This window comes from Sander vitreus, chromosome 5 (genome assembly GCF_031162955.1).
Source record: "Sander vitreus isolate 19-12246 chromosome 5, sanVit1, whole genome shotgun sequence".
NCBI classification, from domain to species: Eukaryota; Metazoa; Chordata; class Actinopteri; order Perciformes; family Percidae; genus Sander; species Sander vitreus.
In genome coordinates this window covers 20,202,131-20,220,480 of record NC_135859.1, presented here as the reverse complement: position 1 = coordinate 20,220,480, position 18,350 = coordinate 20,202,131, and the positions used below count along the sequence as shown (strand labels likewise).

The window sequence follows — 18,350 nt, the reverse complement described above, 5'->3', positions numbered from 1 at the left end:
AATCGATGAATATACTGTTTTCTACTACGACTAGTACTTAGTTTCTTTCCACAACTGCAGGACGATGGCGTTATGGTGGGCGGATGGACAGATGTACGGAGGGGAGAAGGGATGAAAGCAGGTCTAAACGCAATGTGGCTGAACTAGTAACAGCTGGACTGTATCACATGAGCGGTAAGAAAGTAGTGGACGGAGTGAGCTCTCTGGGAATGGAGAATAAAAGGGGGGAAAGAAAGCAACTGTGACAAACAAAAGAGCATAGAGTGGAAGAGAGACATGCATTTAATGGAACTGCTGAGAGATGGTCTCTTTTCACAGTGGCACATATCTGTAGCCAGGAAGAGACTTTGAGAGGGCCAGAAAGAAGAAAAGAGAGGAAAGATGGAGCGATAGCAGGGCACAGTCAGCAGGGGTGGGCGTCCTAAAGTTGCGTCCACTTCACAGCAGCACAACAGTCGTTAGAGGGGGATAATGGAATAGAGGGAGTCATAAAGAGAGGGAGAAAAACAGAAGAATAGAGCAGGAAAATGATGGTAACCATGGCTTCCCAGCAGTATGGCACAGCAGAAGCAGAGATAATGATGGTGGGAGAGACACATAGACGGAGAGAGGAAATGGGGAGTGTGGAATGCAAACACAACTCGCATTGAGAAAACTCAGCAAGTCGAAGGAATTGGAGAATGGAGAGAACTGAGGGATGGAAGACAAAAGGGAGGAAGGAAACAAACGATTTTTTTTATATGGTGTCACCAAGGCTGTGAAAAGGACACTTTCTCTCTTGTACACACTCGTACAGATATGTGCACAGCAGTGGGGGAAAAAAGAGGTGCAGCGTGTTTGAGAGAAATAAAAAAAAAAAAAAGATGTTTGAAGCAGCAGATGGAAAGTGTTTATGGCCTTGGTAATGTGTTTTATCTGTGCAATTTCTTTTTCATACAGTGAAAACAAGTAATTTACAGTGCATATGTGTGACTATGTATGCATTTCCCACAAAGTTGGCTGTAATTGAGAGACAGCAGCACTCACGCTGACAGTGGAGCTGTATATTAAGATAAAACACGCATATGTGCGCACCTGCACAATAACAGTCTGTTTCTCCACAGCGTCTTTTTCCTCTCCTACTGGTTAGGACATTAATTAGGGCGAAACGCCAGAAAGCGAGACAGCAAGAGTGACGGGGGGGAAAAAATGGAATTTGTGAAAGACAAATATTCAGTGTGACACCAGAGTTTTTCTTTTGACTGTTCTACTTTAGCTCAAGCACTGCTGGCAAAACTTAGGAGTCACGACAGAGCAAAGAGGAAGTAGAGGGATGGCAATACAGAGAGGGAGACAAGGAGGTATCGAAACAGGAAATGAGACGGAGCAATGGGGTAACATGTCTGCTCTCACGCTCTCTCTCGAAGTAAAATTTTCCTTTTTCTTCAAGTCCGACTTGCATAACACTCCCTCTCTACCACCTACGCAGGTTACACATCGGCAGAGATGCCTCCTTTGCTGTCACCTGTTTGCACATTTCAATTACAGCAGAGTTCAGTCCATTTAATAACTGGGGCCACTTCTTTCTTTTCTTTCTCAGAGTGCAGCTTTGCAAACCAAAAAGGAGTACCATGGTTTTGTTGCAGTTTTCAAATGTCATCTGTCACAGATGCTCTTTGAACAACACCTGAGGGCACCTCAGACCCTGGGCTTTGTGTAAAACTGGCCCAGAAATGCCTCTCCACAGCAAGATGTTTTTCTTTGAACTGCTAAATTCTTTCCACTGCAATTACTGCTGTTTCTTGGCTTCCTGGTGTGTTATCATCTTTCTTTCCTTCTAGAATTGTGTTTTTCTTGGAGCACTTTGAGGTTTGCTTTTAATGAACATGGATCACAAATTAATTGCATCATTACTGAATTCACTTAAAATATTCAATAGAACTCTCCAGATGACTTAAACACAGTAACAAATGGTCACTTTAATTTGCCTTTGGTTTTATTCGGTCTCCAATACCCATAGAAAATTGTTTAATCCACTTTTCAGGCTGTAATTTGAGTAGCATCATCTTTGACAACGAATTACAACTTTTTTTACAGCCTTTTTTGCTTTCAAGCACATTCTTCTGTTCCTGCTGAATTACAATCACCCACAACACTGAAATGAAGTAGGCACTTTCTTATCAGCACTTCTGCTTAGCTTGTTGAAACTTGTCTGTGGTACTGCAATTTTCTTCTGACCACACTTCCTACAGTACAAGTCATCCAAACTGCTACAGGCAGTCTTGTTTTCTGTCCTGCTGAATTCTTGCATGTCACCCTTGCCCTACTCTCCCCCCCCCCCACTGGCTGCCTGTGGTGGCTCATTTTAAATCCAAAATCTGGTGTGCAAGACTGCAAATGAGTGCACATCCGCATTCCTCAAGGCAATGGTCTGTCCAGGCTCTGCATCCCAGCCACTCAATGCCCTGCACTCTGCTAAAGTTGTCTGCTTGGCTCTCCTAATAATGTGACCTGATAATCACTCATCCCAGCCTTGACTCCTCTCCCTCCTGGCTCTGAAAAATATTGGAATGACCTTCCGACCTCAGCCAAGGCCAAAGAGTAACCCAAATGAAGCTGAATATTAATCTCCCTAGGAAACGTTTCACATCCTCTTTAAAACAAATCCTCTCTCCCACACCTTCCTCTCTATACACACAACTTGCTTTATTCTGTCTCCAGCTCTGGCGTAATAATTACCTGCACATTTCTTTCGCCATATTCCTGCGTCTTTTAGTGGCTGCAAACACATTTGTCTTTTCAAAAAAGACAGACGAAGTGCGACCAAAACTAACATCCAGAACAAATGTGTGCTGACACATGGTCTCCGTTGGCCATACACACAGCATGTTTTTTTAATAAAATTGCACAGCAGGAACAACCTGTGTTACCTGTAAATGAAAAATTGTATTTTCTATTAATCTCTTGTACCAAAGACACCGCACAGTTCTCTCCAACAGTTCGGTTTATTGCTCTTTAAAGTATGTGCAACTCTTCGTCACACTGGCTTTTTTTGGTGTCTGACCTTGTTCTGATTGAGTTTGCTGTATATCCACCTTTTATACCCTTTATCTGATGCTTGATTGTAAGGTTATCATTGAGTACATTTATGTTCAATCTCCTTTACTCCCTCTTTTTCAAAGATTGGAGGTAAACAATCACAGCACTTAGATTTTAACCCGTTTCCCAAATTGCAGCTCTTTTTCCTCTCCGGGTAGTCTGAGGCGGCAATCTTTGTCTTGATTCGGAAAACAGAGGAGCAACTTGGGGAAACGGATTAAAAACTTTGTTTATAATTCAGGTGAAGATACATGTTTTTATCCAGTTAGTTAAGAGACTTTGGGGGTTCAGAAAATACGTTCAGAACAACGGTTAGTGTCTATAAATGAGCTGAAATAGCCTGTGGTGGAATGTAACTAAGTATATTTACTCAAGTGCAATTTTGAGGTGCTTGTACTTACACATTTGCCATAATGAATGGTTGGCTCACAACTACTAAGCTGAGGTTATTATGTATGCATGTGGGACTAGTGAATTTGTATTTATTTTTCTATATTCCTGCTGCACATCTTAAAGTGCTCATATTATGCTCATTTTCAGGTTCATACTTGTATTTAGAGGTTATATCAGAATAGGTTTACGTGGTTTAATTTTCAAAAAACACCATATTTTTGTTGTACAGCACATTGCTGCAGCTCCTCTTTTCACCCTGTGTGTTGAGCTCTCTTTTAGCTACAGAGTGAGGCATCTCACTTCTATTCCATCTTTGTTGGGAGTCACACATGCGCAGTAGCTAGGTAAGGACTACTAGCCAGTCAGAAGCAAAGTATGAGGGAGTGCCACGCTAGCAGTTAGGCGAACATTATAACGTGTTACAAATTGACGCACGTTTGTCCCAGAAGTAAAGGCTGGACTACAATAGAGCTGTTTGGAGCAGTTTGTGAACCGTGTTTTCTGTTGGAGATGGTAAGTCCGTTTGGGGTGGACTTTGGGCTTTTTCACTTTGTAAACCTATAACGTGCACAAAAAAGATATACAACACAAAGGAAAGGGGAAAAGCCAAAAACCACAATATGAGCACTTTAAAGCTAATTCTGTGAACAATTTATTCATGTTTTCTGTCAAAGTAGCTCTTTGAGGTGTTCTTTTGTTTAAGGAGATACTGTATTACTGTTGAATAATACAAACAAATCCCAAGATTTCTACAAGGCCTTTGATGTAGCAGTTAAAGCAGATTTTGTCAGATGCATTCTTTCCCATTGTGTCTCTTTACCTCTTCCCCTTTCCCCCCCTCTCCCTCTTATTGTCCCTCTCACTCTTTTAGTCATAGTTTATGGCGTGCTGATATTTTCCCTATTATTGCCATTCCCACTCTCACGTCTGTCCCTCTATTGGCCCTTGTACACACACATACCACAGACTTGGAGACCATGAGTGAAGTTGTAAACAGTCAATTGGCTGGGACCTTGGTGCCCCGGTAGGGCAAGAGGGAATGAGTGCTGGTGAAAAAAAAGGTAGAGAGGGGGAGAATTATTAGAATAGGGAGAAGGAGGGATGAACGGAGGACAACAAAATATATGATAAAGCGAAGGGGCGAAAGATCACAAAACAGGAGATGAAAGGCAGAAAAATGTAAGTATAAAGGGAAGAGGATAGCAAGAAATATTCAAAGGGAGAAATAAAAGAAAAGAGAATTGAGAGAAATAAGTGAAACCTATGCACCTCCCTCTTTCTCCTCCTCTCCCTCTCACAGTCAAAGTGACAGCCAAAAGCAACATTCTGGCATCATGTTTGACTATTTACTTTCAACAGTCATCTCCAGCTCCCTCCTTCGGTTGGTGTGTGTGTCTTTGCATCTGAATCAATTTTCCTAAAGAGTAATATTTAAGGGTAAAGCACAAAGGTCTAGGACATTATAGATGTGTGTTGTTGTAAGGTTTGTTACCACTTACTTTATAAACCTTTTTCAAATGAAGCCTAATTTGTTATATATATATATATATATATATATATATACACACACACACACACACACTGTCTATAGTTTAATTTAATAATTAGTCATGTGTCTAAAAAGGGGAGATTTCTGCTTTACAAAATGGTTGCTGGGATAAAAGTAAACCACATTCTAGGTGACTTTTAAAGAGAGTCAAGGTCAGCCCACTTAGCCTTGCAGCAGTACTCTGTTCATGCTCAGTTAATTTTCTGAGAGATATTTCTGGCTAGCCAAATCAGAAACGAATTACCTGTGGCTAAAGCACAGCTCTTCTCACATGCACAAGAAGCACCTAATGCCCCACACAAACTTACACACTGTACAGTATATACCCAACACAGAACACAAACAATGGACAAACCCATTATCTAAGAATTAGTCTCTCTCTCTCTCTCTCGCTCTCTCTCGCTCATTATGCCAGAACTAAAATGTAATTACAGCTAAAAAAAAGAAATGATTGTGAATATCAAACCGCAATTAGCATGTATCATCATCATCATTACCACCATTAGCTTTAGCACAAGATGGTTTATTTACCATACGGAGGAATGTTATTCAGGACCTGAAATGTTTCACAGGGAGCATAAAAAAGAAGAAGAAAAAATTCTCCTACATTTTGCATAATTAATGTAGCTTAAAAAAGTAACTATTGCTAGCGAGAGCACAGTGTGCTCATCGGAAAATAGCAGTCGTTTTTTCTTATTTTGTTGCAAACCACACACACACACACACACACACACACACACACACACACACACACACACACAGACAGTGCGTCTCACTATCTTTGTGGGGACCCGTCATTGATATAATGCATTCCCTAGCCCCTTACCCTAACCTTAACCATCACAACTAAATGCCTAACCATAACCTAATTCTAACCCTAATCCAACAAAGCTGTCCGGACCCCACAAGTACACTGTATTCCCGGTTTTTGGACCCCACGAATATAGTTAAACAAGAACACACGCACACACACACACACACACATCCGCACACACCCGCACACACCCGCACACACCCGCACAGACACAAACACAAGAATGAGCCTCTGAATATGAAAATATGAAGTGTCTCTCTTTTGTACTATACTCAATAGACATATGGATACTCAATGAAGCACACAAAAAACAGTTAGAAATCAGACACAATGCATGTGATCTTTTTTTCCCTTGGTCCCATTGCCCTCTCCTCTCCCCGTCATGGCTCTATTCCTGCACTAATGAAGTTTAAATCCTTCCCACAGCCCGATGGATTCTGGAAAATCTTTGGGTAGAAATCCAGGATGAGGTCATTATCTTCCACTCTATCCATGTGGAACAAAACCTCTCTTCCCTTTTGCTCTCATTTGACTGTTTTGCTCAAACACTAAATGTCAATCCACACTTACGACATCCAGAGGACAGCTTTTCATCAGTTTTTGACATTAGATTGCTTTAGCAATCATATTTTTCTTTCTATGCTTCCCTCCGCTCCCATTATCTCTTATCTTCTACCTTTGAGATGGACGCTCGGCAGTGGCTTGGTAGTGTTGCATTTCCCACTACTCATATCCGGGTTCTCCTTCTCCATAAACAACATGAAATCAAGAAGAGGGTTAACTTTTCCTGCTACAGATTTCCCGCTGTGGTTAGAAAGCACAGGGGAGACACTTTGTTTCTCTCACTATGCCTCTGGAGTCGGTACTCGCTCCAAAGCTAATCATCATCACTCTCTCACTCGCTCTACCACACACTCTCCACGCACACACAAATGCCGGCCCTGCTATTCTCTTAAAGAGATCGACGCACAGACCAACGCACAAGTATAAACTTCAGGCCATTTACGTAGGCTGGAGCCCTGCGTTTCAATTATTTTCCTTGCCCCACACTGATGCAAAAAGACATTTGCAAGTGATTATCTTAACTGCATATTACTCCAGTGATAAAATAAATCCATGCCATAGCCATTTTACATTTTATGTCAATTACTTAAGTAAAAATACAGTTCAGATCAAAAATCTTTGACTTCACTCATTCCATAACTGACCTGGCCACTTTAAGATGAAGATCTATCTGGTGTTGCCGGCTCAGCTTTTGAGAAAACATAATTGCAGCATGAATTATGTCTTCCCATGTGCCATGTCTTCCTTACCTTGTTGTACAAAGGAGCCATACACGAACCACATGGAATTGTACAGTGTTGTCGGGGACACAGATCCCATGGGTAGCCGGGGTGGGTTGAGCCAGTTGAGCAAGTACACCAGAATGCCAACGAGGAGCACGGTGCCCGCAATGCACGCCCACAGTGACAGGTCAAAGGGTGCCAGGCAGGCAAACATGTCCACAGTGCGTTCCGCCTTGCGCAGCAAAACGCCCACCGAATAATCCATGTAGCGTGTGGTGAAGTCCACAACGCTCTCTCGCTCAGGCGTGATGGTCAGGGCTGAAAGTCCCACATCGGCTCGCTGCAAGAGACGGAGGGGAAGAGAGGAGAGTTTGAAATATCAACACTGTGAAAATGTGTAGGTGTGAAACCCAGCTGAAAATGTGGACTTTTGTACCCAGAGACAGGTAAGTGCTTTAAATACTGCCACTGTTCCTTCCCACCATCTAAAAAATGCATTCAAATACTAATAAAAAGAAACTTTACTGTTATCAACTAAACATCTGGGATGTTGGTAGATAAACAAAATTAGTTTTCTGGGAACAGAATTTCATCAACAATATATTAAATTAAATGTAGTTATTGATGAGAAATTCTGTAATGTTGTGAAAGCTTTACTAAACTGTCAAATATGAAGAAGTTAATGACCATGGTGGCACTTTTAATTAATTAAGCAATGGAAATTAAACAAGGAAATATTAGGTTAGACGTTTTAGTTGAACAGTTGGCACCCTGAATGCCGACAATACGTTTCTCCTTACAGAGGCTGACAGTGATCTTCAAAGTAAGTTGAATAGTATATTTTGCTTTAGGATACATAAAGATAAAACTAAGGTCAGAAAGAAGAAGGTACCCAAAAGTAGGCTCATGTACGGATATTCTTATTATGTGCTTTATGCTCTGTTTTGCCTCTGCACTGTACATAAGTACAGTATTGTAAGCCCACTGTAAATCCAGCGGGGACTGGGCATCTTTTGTGCTTTTGAATCGTTCATTTATTCAAAGCCTTTCTCATCATTTGGAATGCTTGGAATTTTAAGAGACAACTAATGACTGCTTTAATTAATTACGTGCGAAGAAAAAAAGCTGTCAGTGAGTATGTCTGCCAAGAAACATAGGCTGAGCTCAGCTTAAATGCAGAAACAATAATGGCTAATTAAATGTTTTCTGTCCCCAGTGATTGGCTAGCAGCTGTAGACATCTGCTGGTGACATAAGGGTTTAAGATGCTTAAGATGTTTTGAGCGTGTATGTTTGAACATTAGTGCAAAAGATTGCACATATTTATTATCAACTTGTTAGATAATGAGATTTTATTTACTAGAAATTGACTGTAACAAATTTGGTGATTTTATAGGTGAAAGCTATAAAGCCACTGCACGCGCGTGCGCACACACACACACACACACACACACACACACACACACACACACACACACACTGATTACTGACTAACAAACACACAATTGCATGCTTACAACATCCATATCCCCAAATGCACGCACACACAAAACAAACAAAAATTCTATCCACTGTAGGCAAAAAAATTGCTAATTTCACAGTTGAGTGAGGAAACAAAATGCTTAAATGTGCAGAAATTGTCACTTACACTGCATAAGAAGAATATTTGGAGAAGCCCTGCAGAATGCCTGTTGGTTGAGACAACACAACGATATGCATGCAAATGCGTGTGTGTGTGTGTGTGTGTGTGTGTGAGAATGGAGATGCATTCTCATGCTGAGGTCAGTCAACATGGAAACTTCCAAAGCACTCTGGGTAAAATGTATACGATATAATTGGGTTTTTAGAGAGAGAACCCTTGTTGCTGACTGATGGGGAAAACAAAGTGTTCCGTTTATTTACAGACTGTGCTTGTCTGTGTATATATAAATATGCATTGGACTTATAATTCTCTATAATTCATATTGTTTGGACCATCAGTGGTGTTAAACCTGATTTTAACCAAAAGGCCTCAGATTAAACTGACCTCTGGAGACAAGACACACACATGTGGCACATGTGGACACAGACAAAGAGATCTTGGCCTAGGTGGAAAAACCACAGCCTTGTCACCAAACTCCCACAGGTCACCCCAAGGGAAAAGATCACAAAATGGCTGAATGACCACGAAGGAGTGGCCAATGTGGTCAAAACTCTAAAAACTACAGCCTTGTAGTTCACACCTTCCAGAGATCTCTGGATCCCCATTCGCTCAACGGCCCCTGAACACAGCATGCGGTCGGGGCCTATAAACCTTTAGACACACCTTTTTCCATCGTCTTCCGTTGCAACCCCGTTGCTGCAGGGAGCACCCAAGCGCTTGTGCAAAATACTTCCACTTCTGGACAAAGTGGATTTATTTCTCAAAAGGCCGTTAAGTGCATCTCGGAGAATAGCGCGGACGCGCTTCACACTGTGAGCCGGTACGCACGCCATACGGCCGAAATGAGAGTTAAGTAAGTCACCAAAATCACCAGCTAAGTAAGTTAGCTGGTGATTTTGTTGTTCTTCACCTGCTAGCTAGGTTGCACGTGCCTGTTGATTCAATATAATGGCGATTGTTGAACGCCCTTGCTCACGTTTGTATTTTATGTGCATTATTTACATAGCCTGTAGCGATGCTAGATGTCAGCTCTGCCATAAGCAGTGACTGTGATCACCTTTGCACATTTTGACAATGTTGTTTTGCACTTTCTTTGGCACTTTAGTGTTGTATAGTTTGTATACTATTTGTTAAAATTGTTTCAGTTGCTAAGGACAAATATTTGTAACCATTTGTATAGTGTTGTATAATTTGTATGGTGTTTGTAATGAAAATAAGCATCAATCAGGCCCGGATTGGCTAATCAGGAGCACCGGTAAAATTCCCGGTGGGCCGGTCTGTTTTTTTTGGCCGCGAGGGCCATTGTTGTCATGGCACTGGTTTGAAATATGGATGCTGTCCCTAGGTTACCTGCACTCACAGCAGCCCCACTTTTTTATTTATTATTTTACCGCAGCCCCACTCTTTTTATTTATTATTTTACCGCAGTCCCACTCTTTTTTATTTAATATTTTCTCGCAGATTGCAGCCTGCAGGTTAATGATGACGTGATTATCTTTTCACTCCCTGGCCCCGCCCCCGACACGGCACCTTGCAAGTTGCTCAAAATAAAAAAAGTCAGATAAAAATGGATAACAGGAAGCGCAAAGGCGGCGCTGAAAAGGCCAGAATAAAAAAGAAGAAAGCTTTGGAAACTGAGCACATTTTTCCTGAAATGAAGACGACGAGGTCTAAGCTATATAACGTTAAGGTAGTTAGGAGCAGTGCAAGATGCTAGTGACCGTGCAAAACAACGTTGTCTGTAAACCACCGTTCATGTATCAAACTTTTTCTTGTAGCTCTTCAGCAGCAGCAGCCTCTAGTCCGGTTTGCTGCTAACAGTGAAGAGCAAGGCCCAGTGACGTTACCAAGCTCCACTCATGAGCCCAACACACCAGAATGGGCAGATAGGATTGTCATTCAGAAGAACTAATAGTAATGAAGAGCCCTGCTCAATCATAAATGCCCTGAGATAATTAATGATACCTGATGGAACAAGGCAGATAAAGATGATTCTGTTGATAGTTTTGATTACTTTGCTCGACCTCAGTCACAGGATATACATACATTTTTTTCTTATCATCCTCAACAAATCCCAAATGTTCCTATACCAAAGGTTTTCAATAGCAAAGATGGAACAAACCGCAAGTGGCTAACTTACTGTGAAAAAAAACAATCTCTGTACACTTACCAAAGGCATTTGCACCTTTGGTAAGTGATGGCCCTTTCATAAAAGGAGGCATGAAAGACTGGAAACACATTCACCAAAGGATAGTGGAACATGAAAAAAGTAAGACACACAGAGATAGTGCAGATGCTTACTTTCTGAAAATACAAAAGGCAGATATGAAAAGCCTGTTGACTGGCAACCAAATGTCATTACATGCTGAGCAAGTGAAAAAGAAACGCCAGGTGATGGAGCGTATAGTGGACGTTGTTAAAGTCATAGGCAAATGTGGCCTTAGCTACAGGGGAGATAAAGAAGAGGGAGCCTTTAGCTTAGAAAACATTGCTGTTAATCATGGTAACATCCTGGAGTTGATTCTACTCTTGAGTAGATATGACATTTGCCTCCAACAGCATGTTAACACTTGCATTGAAAACAGCAAAAAGCAGCATGAAACTGGAGCAAAAGGCAGAGGCGCTTTAGTTACTCTGCTGTCAAAAGAGACAATAAATAAAGTTGTGGATGTCATTAGCCAACTTATAAAGGTGACTATAGCAGAAGAAGTGAGACAAGCTGGCATGTTTTCAGTTCAAATTGACACAACCCAAGAGATCACCTCCAAAGACCAGTGTTCAATCATACTTCGATATGTAACAGATGTCATTCACGAAAGACTGATTGCTATGGTGGACTGTGAGTCATCTACCGGCCAGAATTTTGTAGAGCTTCTGGAAGAAGTGCTACTGAACCTTAATATTGACATTGGCACATGTGTGGGCAACTCAACAGATGGTGCAGCTAATATGCAGGGTCAGTTTAGGGGGATTTCTACACTCCTCTCTGAGCATTCCCCCAATCAGGTTCATATTTGGTGTTATGCACATCTTTTGAATCTTGTACTGGCAGAGACAACAGGCAGTGTTGTGGAAAGTGCGTCTCTGTTTTCACTGCTTAACGATGTAGCAGTTTTTTTAAGAGCGTCATACAAGCACATGCAGAAGTGGGAGGAGAAGAGTCAGGACAAGCATCACAGACGACTGTGCCCAATAGGGCCAACTAGGTGGTGGGCTAAGGATCAGGCACTAAGTAAAGTGTTTTGGGTGCTTCAGGAATCCTCAGGAAGGCTTGTTTTTTGAAGTGCTCATGACTTTAGACACCATTATAGATGACAGTACACAAAAGCCAACTGTGAGGGCCAAGGCAAAGGGATTCATAGAAGGCTTTTTGAAGTATGAGACAGTGGTCACTGCTCAACTCTTTCTTCGCATTTTTGAGCTTACATCCGCCCTTTCAAAATACTTACAGACAAGGGAATGGATATCATCACAGCTCAACGTCTGGTTGAGGGGACAGAGGAGGGTCTCAGGAAGTGTGCTAGGGACTTTGAAGGAGTTAAGTGTGCAGCTGATGAGTTTGTGAAGTGGGCTAATGGAAAGTTGAAAGAGGAGGAAGAGTGTGACCTTGTAGTGCAGGCTGCCTTTTCTGAGAGAAGGATCAGAAAAAAGAAAAGAATGCCAGGAGAACTTGCAGAAGATGAGCAGTTAGCATCAGCTGATACTGACTTTGAAGTAAAAGTACACAATGTCATTGTAGACACAGTAATAGGCAGTATTACCTACTTAACAGACTCACCAGCTCAGCACTGGAAGAAATAAGCAGATGTCTGCTTAAGTTTGACGACAGGGCTACAGTTTGCACATTATGTGGTGAACTGTAAATCGGAATTGTTACTACTCACACTGGACAAAATTGAAAGGCCCTTTTTCTTTTGTTCTGTTTCTCTGCTGCTTACTTTCTTTCTGCTGCAAACTGTCAAAAGATGACCAGATGGATTATAATATAAAACATATTTAGTTTTTTGACAAAATAATCTCAAATGTGAACAATGCTTTTGCTTTGCCAATGGCTACTAGAAAAGCTGAACAGACAGAAGGACAACAGACATCTTTAGCATCTAAATTCAGGGCAATAAACCTGGCAGATTGATTTGTTAGTTTGTTACACAGCATAAAACTGGTAAATTTTGTGGACAACAAAGGCAGGGCTACCTCAAGTAACCCGGCTATGTTAAGGTAAAGTAATGTAGTTATCATCCAACTGTGCCAATGTATTGCCCTTAAACTGCAGACCTCTCCATCTTTGTGAAATCCACATTCATAACTTCACAGTCTCTTGAGAAAGCCACTTTTTGGCTATTCACTGAAGCTGTTCGAGTGTTCAAGTTATGCATCAAATACTTGAGGATACTTGAAACTAGTCAAAGCATTAGAAAGCTGCTTTGTTTTTACCAATACGCAATGATATCTCTGCATCTTTGAGGTCAGCCCCTCTCCAGTCTACTTCAGACTACATGCAATAGTTAGTGAATGAGAAATGAAATGAAATGAAATTTCTATTTGCAATTTAAAGAAGTTAAAGTCAGCCCTATGGTAGCCTAATGCAATATTTGCTTTTGATGTGAGATGATTTCTAGTGGGAATGTTATGATGGGACTCCAGACTGTGCAGGCTCAACCTGGAGGAGGCTATAGTCCTACTTAACATAAGGGATGCCTAAGGAATAGGTCTATTGTTCTTGTATTGCAAGTGTGTGTTGTGTCTGTGCTCACATGTGTTTGTGCATGTATGTAAATTATTTTCTCCTCACCTTAAAGACCAATTCTCCCATCAGTCCATTCCACTGACCGTCAGGATGCAAGCTGCCATACTTGTGGTCTGGAGCGACGTAGATCTCGTACTTAAAGCCCAGGTAGTTGGACAGAGCATCCAGGACGTCAATAGAAAAGCCCTGGTACTTCTTTGGTTTTCCTAGAACATTCTCTGACACCATTACAAACGGCTCCTCCTGGAAGGCAAAGATCAAGCAGTGTGTCAGTGAGTCAGTCAAGCAGCCAACCAATACACCAGTCATTCAGGCATTAAATCACCCAATTAGTTAAGTGGCCATTATACCACCACAAATGCTCATCTTAAAGTGTGGGAGAATGTCTGTAGGAGCCTACATTACACATACAGTACAAGTTAAGTTAAGTTTACAACCATCAGTTAAACGACTAAAAAGTAAAATTAGATTTAACAATATTAGTGTTGTCAAACACTACACATAAATGTAAGCTTCTGGGGTTTAAAATGCATTGTATAAAAAAACAAATCAAAGCCTTTTATGTTTTAAGACCTGCATATTTTACATTTGCTCGCAGGCTTGTTCTTCTTCCCTTTTACTGACATATTGCTACCCTTGAAAGCCCGTCCCCAACTCTCAATATGCATTACCATCCTATGTATTTGGGTGATTCGTCACCCCTCTGACAGCCAGGGTGAAATCTCACCCCTGTGGGTGAAATATGTATCACATCCCTCTCTCTTGTGACATGCATGGGTATCCATAGTACGATATAAGATACTAACAGCATGGGGACCCATAAAACATTGCTCTAGTGTGCCTTTACTGAACAGTTGTTATACTGTACAAAACACAAAATGGAAATTGCAGAAAATTAAATACCGATGATAGCACATTTTTCTTTTAACCAATATGATAAACAAAGTTCAAGATAAAAATAGTGCACTGACCAAAAATAATTCTGCCTTCTTTTGGCAAACAAAATGTACCAAAACTGACATGCTGTACTCAATATCTGTCCATGTGTTAAAATTATTAGCTAAGTGTTTACTTTTTTTAATTTGGGATTACAGGTGAAAAAAAATATACCCCCTCAATTTTTTTTGGCTAGGCTCCCAAAATTCCCTACTCAGCTTTCTTTTTATCCGCAGAGGGGACTATGCTTAATAATTTATTTAAACACAGCCTATGTAACATTTTCAAGTGAATTAAAATGTAGAAAATCAATACTCGCACCATGCAATTCAGCAGATTTGTTTTTTATTGACTAATTTTGAAATGCGTTTGGGACGACTGAACCTCTTTATCAATATCTCCATGGCATCTAAAGGGCAGCTTCCTATTGAGGTTAAATGACATCAAGCAATGCTGACATTTTAGGCAATTAAGTGAGCACAGCACAGGGAGAAACAAGGTATTTTTCAACAAGAAGAGCCGAATGCTAGTAAGAAACAAAATTGTTTTCTTTTTATTTACTGTACTTTAAATAAGTGTTAAATAGAGGAGTTTTCTCTTCAGTTCCTGTCTTTTTCACCCCACCACCACATTGTCCCTCACCCATCTTTTTCTCTCTTCTTGAATAAATCCCTATTGATGAGCGAAATGTTTTAGGCCAATATGTCTCACAGATTTATGAGGGCCTGTGTGTTATTGACTGGATACTCGCTGCACATTAGGCACACACATACAGACACATACACACACACACACACACACACACACACACACACACACACACACAGGCTATGCTATGCATTAACTTGACGGTTTCAAATACTTGCTAGCTGCTGCTGTTCAATAAGCTATTAGGCAGTAAGTGGACATGCATGCCAAGTCCCTCTCTCACCACAAGCATCCATCCATCAAGGCAGGAACACCCGCTAGCACACACACCCATACATACTGAATAACCCTCCAAGTACCACTGATTGCTTCCCTATGTGGGCACTCTAAACCTTTATAAACAAACATTGTTGTACAATAACACAATCGGCCATTTGCCTAAATACTTCCAAATACACTTCTAAGGTGAATGCTCAAATTTGAAGCTCATTTCTTAGCTAAATCAATAGGGATGTAACTATACACTCAACTCTCCCCCCCCCCAGCTAAGCATGGGCCGGTTACTGGGTTCAAGGTATACCGAGGTTTGAAAAAGTAATGGTTTCAAAACCACTAACATGTTCTGTCATACCGTTCCCAAATATTAGCTGTTTTTTATGAGTCTTCAAGGACAGAAAGTGCAGTTTAGAAATCCCTCTCCCTGCCAGTGTGCAGTGTGTTTAAAATAAAATACATTGTGTTAAATGGGAAAAAAGTGACTCTCTAGTGTCTCAAAGCCAACCTACGATTTAAGCTTAGCTCACTGTTTTCTGGCAAGGGCACAGGTTGTTGGCTGGTATTATTGGCCGATATTAGGCATTTTCCAAACTATCGGTATCTGCATTTATAATGGCCGATAAATTAATATTTAAAATAAAATAAAAACGGACAAAACACCCTTAAACCATGTTATGAGTGTTGGTGTTGCACAGTTTGTCCACCAGAGGGCACTCTACAACGTCCCTGTTGGCAATGCTCGTGTTTAACCCTTTAAGTTTCATATCTTAAGTTTGTGTTTTTATACATTTATTTATCAGAACTTTAATATATTTTGATGTTCCTCTGTTTTGTTGTGACAATAAAACAAACAAGTTTATTTTTAAACTGCATTATCATATTATTTTAGTGAGGACTCATAAATAACTACAAATAACTAATGTTAGGGAAATCTGTTTATGTTGTGTTACGTGTTTCTGGATTATTTTTTATATATATATATATCGGAAAATCACCAAATATTTGTATAGATATCGGCCTTAAAAATCCTTTAACGGTCGGGCTCTAGTTTGTAACAGATGTCATTTCAAGTTGGCTGTACAGTGCATGACCGTTCTTTCCTTCACTTAGACATCAACATAACCATTCCTACATCTGACTAGATGAAAATAAATGCACCACTTGGTGGACTGCCACTGGTCTTTCTTTTCTATCTTTTGTAAAACATGGTGGCTGTTGGGGAAAAAACATTGTCAAATCTCTCTGAAACTATCCAGCCAAATGATTATTTGTGTAAGTGAAAGAAATAATCCATGTGGTTACAAAATGCTTAATCTATAACATCTGGTTTAAAGAGTTGTTCACTTCCCATAGCTCATTGGTTGGTCTGCCTTTGAGCTACCAGGCTCAATCGATACTCAATTATGGTTTCCAGACTGAAATCTTGTCACGAAAAAATTACCTACTGAGATGTAGTCTGGTTTTGTGACACTAATCTGTCTCCCCCCGCTCTCTTTGTGGTTATTTTGCTGTCTCTTTCTATCCCCTGCCACTCACCAGCTGTGATACACACCATGTGGCATCTTTCCACACCCCAACATCTCCAGCTTTCCCTAAACATATGTCTAGGACACCTTCTCTCTTCATCTATCCATCCGTCCATCCATCCATGGAGGCTACAATACTTCCAACTTGTCATCCTTGCAATACAATCTTACTCTTTATCAAGCAATCCTTATCCTTATCCATCGCCTCCTTATCTTTCCGATGTTGCTCCCATCTCTCATCTCTCCTCCTCCTACTACTACTACTAATTCCTTTTGCGCAAGTTCATCCACCGTCTCCTCTTGACTGGAAGTACCACGTGGTCTAAGTGCAGATTGAGTGTTTTTGGAGACATGATTTGGACAAGGAACAGCAATTTTCCACAAAGACTAAGTATTGGAATTTGAAGAGTCCTTAAAGGGAATGCTGAGCATTATAGTGTCATGTGGTGATTTATAACAGCGAGCATATTCATAACACTCTGCGGATTTGTCTGTGAAATTGGTGTAAAATGTATTTTGAAAAGCCCTGGCAGTCTCTGCAGAAGGTTAGATTTCATATTGTTATAAACATGAATTTTCCCTCAGCCTCTGTTTGATTAAAGTGCCCATATTATGAAAAAAACACGTTTTCTGGGATTTGGGTTGTTATTCTGTGTCTCTGGTGCTTCCACACATACAAACTTTGAAAAAAACCCATCCATGCTGTTTTGAGTGAGATACGGGTTTCTGAATGTGTCCTGCCTTCAGTCTCCGGGTGAGCTGTTCAAAATCTGTACGGCTTTCTACGTCACTAGCCGAAACGAGGGGCCTAGGGGGCTAACCGTTAGCATGCTAGCACTAGCATGCTAGCTCATTCTCAATGGCAAAACACAGCTACAACACACACAAATTCACCCTAATCTACAAAATAAATTGTATAAAACTACTTACATGTCCCTGTTTTGCAGGTATTCCACACAAAGTTGGAAGAGCGCCCTCATTTAGAAGAAGGCTCCCGGCTAATCCTGCCTTGTACAGGCCGAAGTTGCACAAACAGCTAGCTAGCTCATGTAATCCTTACCTAGCTACTGGGCATGTACGACTGACAACAAAGATGTTACAGAAGTTGCGAGGTCTCACTCTGTAGCTAAATCAGAGACCTGACACAGGGTGAAAAGAGGATCTGCAGCAATGTGCAGTACAACAAAAATATGGTGTTTTTTTGAAAATTAAACCATGTAAACCTATTCTGATACAGTCTCAAATTACAATTATGAACCTGAAAATGAGCATAATATGGCCACTTTAAGATGGAGGACATGGACACTTTGTGACTTTGGATTAATATAGATGGTGCACCATAGATTTTTCTCTTCCTCTTTCTTCCAACAAATCAATAGGTCCAACATAGTAATATCAACTGGTACAAACTGTGGTGGTTGTAGATTTGGCATAGAGGTTAAGACAGCAACCACAA

General features: G+C 40.8%; 1 protein-coding gene across 1 annotated transcript in view; it reads right to left on the bottom strand.

Annotated features, from left to right (window-relative positions):
* grid2 (glutamate receptor, ionotropic, delta 2) overlaps positions 1 to 18,350 on the bottom strand; it is a 248,700-nt gene that overhangs the window by 109,441 nt on the left and 120,909 nt on the right. The window contains exons 8-9 of the mRNA XM_078250909.1: positions 13,554 to 13,751; positions 7,148 to 7,460 (exon numbers count right to left, since the gene is read on the bottom strand). Coding sequence (XP_078107035.1) covers positions 7,148 to 7,460; positions 13,554 to 13,751 — 511 coding nt within the window. The remainder of the gene's footprint in view (positions 1 to 7,147; positions 7,461 to 13,553; positions 13,752 to 18,350) is intronic.